At 34.6% G+C, this 8021-nt stretch overlaps 1 protein-coding gene across 2 annotated transcripts in view; it reads right to left on the reverse strand.

Annotated features, from left to right (window-relative positions):
- Positions 1-8021, reverse strand: part of DSC2 (desmocollin 2) — a 30095-nt gene that overhangs the window by 9137 nt on the left and 12937 nt on the right. For both annotated transcript variants that reach the window (XM_007455154.1, XM_007455155.1), the window contains exons 8-11: positions 4117-4251; positions 3679-3864; positions 2016-2266; positions 1745-1887 (exon numbers count right to left, since the gene is read on the reverse strand). In XM_007455154.1, coding sequence (XP_007455216.1) covers positions 1745-1887; positions 2016-2266; positions 3679-3864; positions 4117-4251 — 715 coding nt within the window. The remainder of the gene's footprint in view (positions 1-1744; positions 1888-2015; positions 2267-3678; positions 3865-4116; positions 4252-8021) is intronic.

Here is an 8021-nt window from a genome sequence, read left to right on the forward strand (position 1 = left end):
CGGAGCGGCTGGGCCCGTGAGCCATGGCCGCTGAGCCTGCGCGTCCGGAGCCTGTGCTCCGCAACGGGAGAGGCCACAACAGTGAGAGGCCCGCGTACCACAAAAATAAAAAATAAAAATAAAAAATAAAAGTTTGAAAGCACACTCCTCCTCCCCAAAGTTAGAATCTTACAACAAAAGTAGAAACCTAAAACTCAGCTATACAGAGGAAACACCTGGGCGAAACTGCCAACTGAGGTTAGATTGAGAAGAGAAGAGAAATTGAACTTAAAGCTTAAGAAAGAGCTCTGTTTAGAAGAGGAGAAGAAAGTAAAACTAGAATGCATGTAGATAAGAGAGAAATGTGTGGAAAAGTTGAGACGCTTTTGAGGGAGAGTTTTAAAAAAGGAAACAAGCGCTGTAGGAAAGTAGGAGAGGGAGTGAGCACAGGCTCAGAGGTCAGTGCTCACAGGAGAGAACATTTCTCGTACGGAAGCAGCAGCTGGGAGGGCTCCAAGGGAATGAGCCAGGATAGATTTTAGAAAAAGGTAAAAGACAAAAACAAATAAAAAACATACTTTAGTATGATCTCAGTTCAGAAAATAAAAAGATGTGGAGTTATTTATCCCCTACCAGCTTCAAAAGAAATTAATGGAAAAGGCCCTGTTACACATTTATTCTCGACCACAATGATGATTAACCGTGCCTCTCTTCTAAATGCCATAAAAACATTTGTTCAACAGAGGAAAATGTAGAATAAAATTACATCCAAAATCTCTCATTCCAGACAGTAATTTTTTATCTCATTGATAAAAACCATTTGCCAAGTGCAATTAAAAATGTAAAAATAATGGATTTGATTTTCATATTATTTCTCTTCTTTTCACTTGCTTTGACCAAAAAGCATGTTTTGACAAAGGGACAAAGGAAGTTGAGGCCTTAAAGGGCAGTCTTTAATTGGTTGAAGTTACATTAACAATGATTACAACTTTACCAATTCAATCAATGGATATGAGCCATTTCTCTTTAATTTAAAAAAAGTTGAAATATCTAAAACATCTTCCAAAATCACTTCTAAATTCTAATTTTGCAAGCTATAGTATAATAATTTATGTTTACTGTAGTTAACATATTTATTTTACAGAGGCAAAAAGTTCAAATGTATATTATGGTAAAATTATACTTTATGCAGTAAAAGGATCTCATTCCTAATCATTGTGTTCACATTCCAATTTTACAGGGCTCATAGAAAATGATTTTCCATTTTATATGATTTTGTGGATTCACAGAATTTTTCTAATTTTATAATGTCAGAATACTAACCCCCAAGCATATTGTCAGTTTCCTGTAGAAAGATATAACTTTTTGAGTACTGACCTATGAGGCAGTAAGTATGTTCTCTCTGTAATAAATTTTCCTGTCAAAGTGAATATTTTAAGAGATATGACTAATTAAATTGAAGCTAACTTTTCTAAAGTAATTTTCTCAATTTTTAATGATTATTTAATTTTAATAAATTATAGTCTCAAGTATTTTCTATGACTAAATTATTTTATACCGTAATTACATACAAAACTGAGGGTACTATTAGAAAGCAGACATGAGTTAATAAATTATAGCAAACCTCTCAATTACTCTATTTGTCATCTGGGGTGAAATAAATTTTGAGAATGTATGCAGCTGACTTAAAAATGTATGTTGTTTAAAAACTGAGGATGTCTGTAGTTGGGGGTGTATACAGCTGGCTTAAACACAAAGTTCTTACCTTTGTCTGAGGCAAGGATTGTAATATTATATATACCATTTCTGATGGTCTTTGCCTCTCTATCCAGGCTTCTCAAAGTTGTGATTGATCCTGAGTTTGCATCAACAGTGACCCATCCTTCTGGATCACTTAATTTCTTATAACTGTAAGTAATGATGAATTAAAATAGCAAAATGGATCATAAGCCAAATTACAATACTGGTATCAAAATAAGTTATACATTTTAAAAACATGGTAAATTTGAAATCAACTAAAATAGAATTACAAGTACCTTATGCCACTGCTACTATTTGTTTCTGGGTCATGTGCTTTATATCCACTGCCCTTTGTGCTCACTGGTACATTTTCTTTAATACGAACAATTTGCACTGCAGGGCTACACTCAGGGCCTTCATCCTGATTTTGTACATTAACAGTGACTGTCGCCATGTTCACGGTTGATCCTGAACGAGCAGAATGTGGAGCTTCATTAACTACACTGATTTGTAGGATCATCTCTTGTTTTTCTTCATAATTCAGTGGCTACAAAAGCAAGCGTGTTGGAAATCAGATCAAGAAATAGTACTTGGCAATGTGAACTAGTGTGTAACTAGTTAGCTTTGGAAAAATGTTAAGTGCTGTGTCGGGAACAGTCATGAAAATATTAAACATATACCCACAAATATGATGGTGGTGGAAGGAGGGAAATCCTTCAACTGATTGAGCATTTGGGTGGAGCCAGCAAAAAAAAAAAAAGAAAAAAAAAATTCCTCAACTGCAAATTTAACACAAGTAATATTATAGGTCCTGATGGCGATTTCAGATAGCATTTAATTAAATATTATTTGAAATATTACTTTAGGGACTCCATACCCTAATCAACAGTAATTTACTAGTCCATTAATTTTGGAACCACTTTTCCTACCCTTCTGAGATGAGTACAATTATTCGTACCTGGTTTGGGGTAGAAAACGTGGGTCAAATTTTATGAAATGTTTTCAAGATAAGAGAGACAAGAAAATAGAAAGCTTATGGGCTTTACACTTTCTTTTTTAATCTCTTTTAATCCAGTTACTCTCTAAAAAATGGGTAGTACCAAGTTTAATGGAAGGTTTTCATTTTATTTTGCCTGATATCTAAAGAAAGAGACAAGATTTAAGGGACAATCCCTTTGCTGTTTTGAAACAGAAATTAACCCACAAACTGCAGCTAATTTTCATCATTGTAAGAAAAAAAGAATTCATCATGTTTGATCCATTCTCCTTGTGAATACGTACAGAAGGGAAGCTACAGAGACCCAGGATAGAATCATGTTTTAGTTAGAGGCAGCAGAAATAAGCCCATGGTTTTGTCCAAAGCCAGAGCTCAGATCACTTTATGGGCTAACTCTGCCTCCTGAATTCGCAGTGATGTCTTTTGAGATAATTGTAGAATATTATTAGAAAGAGGTTTTAGAAGTATTTACATCTTCAAATGGGTGAGGATTCCATTTTGAACCAGGAAGCTAAGAATGTAATGTACACTGGATACAGATGAACAGATCTATAAATAGCTTCCCTATGGGTCTGACCAGGAATAACTCATCATTTGGGAAATTCAGTAATTAAGTAGAGGCTCCTGGACACAGCTATAGGTAGAATGGACTAGGAAAGTTTGGCAGTGTCCCACTGGTGTCACAGCTGTGCTAGTTTTTTAATCATTAAGAGATACTGGTTACAAAGTGGGTACTATATCATATTAATTGAACATGCATATATAATCATTTTAAACTATCATGCCTTTATAAAATGTTCTCCAAAATTTGTATATTCATCCCACTATCGTAGTGTTTACATTTACCTAAATATCTATTTTATTCCTACATTTACCATAATTCCTTTCTTTTCATTAAGCTCTAGTATGCTAATCTGTGACATTATAAACTACAAATAACTAATTTCCTAAGTTATTCTTACCTTAACCACACACAGAACTCCTTCATTGGTTTTGGGATCTGTTACAATTTTAAAATTTCCATTTTCATTGCCATTTAAAATGGTATAATTAGCTCTCCAATTAGCAGTATTAATTAAATCCTTATCTGTAACAGCAACACGTAAGATTTCCACATCAATTTTATTTTCCTCCACTGATGTCTCATACTAAAATAATAAAAAACAAACAAAAAAAAGTTTAATTAGTAACTCTCACAAAAATAAAACACCAGGTAAAGCCAGCCCAGTTCTTCTAATTTCTAAAGTACTATGTTAACATGACTTTAAACCCCAAGTCCAAACTACTGACACGTGGCTGGGAATACTTCATTTGAAATCATGGGGCATGGGTGGAGGTGCACATATGTAGCAACTAACACTACACTGTACATTTTTCTTTTATTAATATCACACACTTACAGAAAGACGGTTGAATGTCGGCAAGTTGTCATTCACATCTTCAATATTAATGATGCAAGTTGCAGTTGTCTGCAAACCAAAATATTGACCATCCATGTCTTGTACTTTTATTTTCAATTGGTATTTATCAAATACCTGAAAAGTAAGTATTAATTATTGAGTGAAAGCAACACTGTAAATGAAACCTTAATTTACACTCTATAATTTCCCTTGCATTCAAAATTTAAGAGGTACACTATTAGATTTCATAGTTTTCATGTACTGGAAGAAAAACAATTTCCTCACACTAGTAATTTTCAATTAATTTACAAAAATAGAGTAGTTTCTCAAATTGAAAGTGCTACTCATGGAAGTAACTGGTTTTAGCATTACTTAACAGAAAGAAAAGATATAGTCATAGTACATTTTAAATTGCCTAGTAATTAATCAAAATCTTTATCTTCTAGGCAAAGTACATTCTTATATTCAAAAATACAGAACAGTGACTCTATACCAGTCTCGTAATGAAGCAATAAAGGTATGCTCCTGTAAGAAAAGGTGGATTTTAAATATTTACTTTACATTTACTAAAAGATCATTAAATTAGCATGAAAACAAAGTTCTGGAACTATGTAATTTTTTCTTCTTCATGGAAAATAGATTCTGGTTCTTAAGGGTTTTCCGTTCTTCAGAGATTGCAGAAGGCTCATCACTGGTTTTAAAAAATGTGTATCTCCGGGCTTCCCTGGTGGCGCAGTGGTTGAGAGTCCGCCTGCCGATGCAGGGGACACGGGTTCGTGCCCCGGTCCGGGAAGATCCCACATGCCGCAGAGCGGCTGGGCCCGTGAGCCATGGTCGCTGAGCCTGCACGTCCGGAGCCTGTGCTCCGCGGCAGGAGAGGCCACAACAGTGAGAGGCCCGCGTACCGCAAAAAAAAAAAAAAAAGTGTATCTCCTCATAATGGTTTCATTTGTCACAAGTGTTGAGATATGGAAGGATTAACAACAACACTAATAATAATGTCTTCTGGACTGAACATTAAGAGGCTTGGGTTCTACTTCCAAGTTCAAAAATAACAAATGTACTCTTGGGCAGTTGGAAAAGTATTTTTCCCTAGCTTTCCTCTTCTATAAAATTATAACAACACCTTCCTTTATAATTCAGCTCTTTTCATAAGACTAAATTATATGTAAAAAACTATCCTAACTGTCCACCTAGAATATTCACCCTTCTCTTAAAAAGACACCTTCTTGGGGCTTCCCTGATGGCACAGTGGTTAAGAATCCACCTGCCAATGCAGGGGACACGGGTTCGATCCCTTGTCCGGGAAGATCCCACATGCTGTGGAGCAACTAAGCCCGTGCGCCACAGCTACTGAGCCTGCGCTCTAGAGCCCGCGAGCCACAACTACTGAGCCTGCGTGCCGCAACTACTGAAGCCCGCGTGTCTAGAGCCCGTGCTCCACAGCAAAAGAAGCCACAGCAATGAGAAGCCCGAGCACCGCAACGGAGTAGCTCCCACTTACCGCAACTAGAGAAAGCCCTCGTGCAGCTATGAAGACCCAGAGCAGCCAAAAATAAAATAAATAAATAAATTTTTTAAAAAAGCCACCTTCTTCCCTTTAGACCTCTTAAACTTTCTAACCCTCATGTATTACCTAAAATAAAACTAATATTTCTCCCGATCACTATGCTTTTTACAAACCCAATTTTTCCCAATTTACTCTTCTCTCATAATCAGTCACGTGAGAGTTAAAAATTCATGGCCTTATTTCATTAAAAAAATTTTAAAAGCTCATACTAGTATTACTTATGGGAGGGAATATGTATTCTGTTTGTAATAAACTATGATTTATTAGGAATGATTAACTGGCTGATAAAACAAAGAAAGAAATCAAGTTTGGGACCTAAATATTAACTTGTGATATCTTCAGATGGAAGAAAAATTCTGATGTTTAAAGAGCTTAAAGGGCTGAAGGCCAACAATACAGAAATTGGAAACCTGGGATCAGAAAGTGAGTCCAGAGCTCTCTTGGGTAAAAGCACTCCAAGACTCCTTCATTAGTCAAATGTTTTCAACTGATTTATCAGAAGGATCTATTCAAGGCTTGATGATAAAAGAGAATTTGGTCTATAATCTGCTCTTTCTGAGCACATAAATTCCATAAAGAATCTGTATAATTTGTAGAGCTGTGACAGCAATTCATTCATTCAACAAACGAAATTGCATTCTTCACTGGCACGTACTCATGGTAAAAATAAATAAATTATAAATTATAAAATTGAATTAAAAATAAAAATGTACCTAGGAATGTCCTTGTAAATGCAGTAAAAATGATTAATTTTAATAAATTTTATTAGATTTCAACCCATAGTCTATGTAAAGAAATGGGAGGTATATATAAAGCACTTCTGCATAACATAGTATGATGTTCTTTTCATGGAAAAGTACTTGTGTGATTGATTTATAAGCTGAACTAGCTATCGGGTTTTTTTTTCATAGAATACCATTTTTACATGAAAGACACCTATGGTTATTCAGACTGGTATATTTGGAAGACATTTTGTCATAGGTAAAGTGAATATGTCATTTCAAGGAAAACAGCTATTTGTTGCCAATGGTCAATTGGAGTTTTCAAGCCAAAAATGAGGATTCTGGAAAACTTTTATGAACCATCGTGATATTAATGGAGATGAGGAGGTGATTTTTTCCAATATTGTCTAATTAGATGTGTCAATATTTGGAGGATCTACATAACTCAGTGAGTCAATATTTCCCAGATGACTAATGCACGATGTTACAAAATCACACATGGTAAACTATCCACTCATAGCAGAAGAAAGACCAATGTATTTTGATGTAACAAAGTAGGAAAGTTCACGGACAAGGCTTCTTCAGAGTGCACATTGCAAAACACATCTGTGACACTACGACTTGTCAAGATTTGGTGTATCAAAGAAGACTATCCACAATGATCTGAAATTACTGTTAACATACTCTTTCCTAACTTCATATCATGTTGGATTTTCTTTACATACTTCGACTAAAACTATATAACAGACTGAATGCAGGAGATGTGAGAATCCATTGGTCTTATATTAAGTCAGGTATTGAAGAGATTTAGAAAATGCATAATAATGTCACTCTTCTCACTAAATTACTTATTGTTTTAGAAATGTAATCATTTCTTATAAAAATATTTACATTAATGTAATATATTATTTTAATTGGGTAAATAAATACATAGTTTAAACTTTTATAGTTTTAAACACTTACAGATTAAATAGTGATAAATATAACCCACATAAACAAAAGATCTTTGGAATTTCCAATAATATTTAAGACTGTAAAGGGGTCCTGAGACCAGAAAAGTTGCAGACCACTTCTCTAATCCATGGGAGAGGGAGAGGAAATGAATCGATATGAGTTTTAGGAATCAAAGAAAAACGTGACAAACACATATTACTATATTTTAATATTAAGGATTATAAACATAGGAAGTAGGCCAGAATAAAGGTTTGGTGGAGGAGGTAATAGTTTAATAACAAAATGAACAATTACTAAACTGGGGTAGTTGCAGTAGAAATGGACAGAATGTGAATGTTAAGATCACTTTGGAGTCAATATCAAATACTTTGGAAAGTGATTTGATCTGCAAGAGGAGACATCAAATACAATTTTGAGAACATGAATCCAAGGTGACAATAGAAAAAATTTGTAAAGGAAAAGAAGGTACTAATGGCATTTTAACTAGAGAACATGGGAAGGAGAGCATGTTTAGAAGGAAAGAAGAATTCATTTCTAGATGTACTGAATCTTAGGTACCTGTGAAATGTTCAAATAAGGATTTCTAGCAGTCAACTGAAAATGTTAAACCAGAGATCAGAGACAGATAAACTTTCATTTAATCTATGTAAGGGGAAAGA

Source organism: Lipotes vexillifer, unplaced genomic scaffold (genome assembly GCF_000442215.2).
Source record: "Lipotes vexillifer unplaced genomic scaffold, Lipotes_vexillifer_v1.1 scaffold90, whole genome shotgun sequence".
In the NCBI taxonomy this organism is placed as follows: domain Eukaryota; kingdom Metazoa; phylum Chordata; class Mammalia; order Artiodactyla; family Lipotidae; genus Lipotes; species Lipotes vexillifer.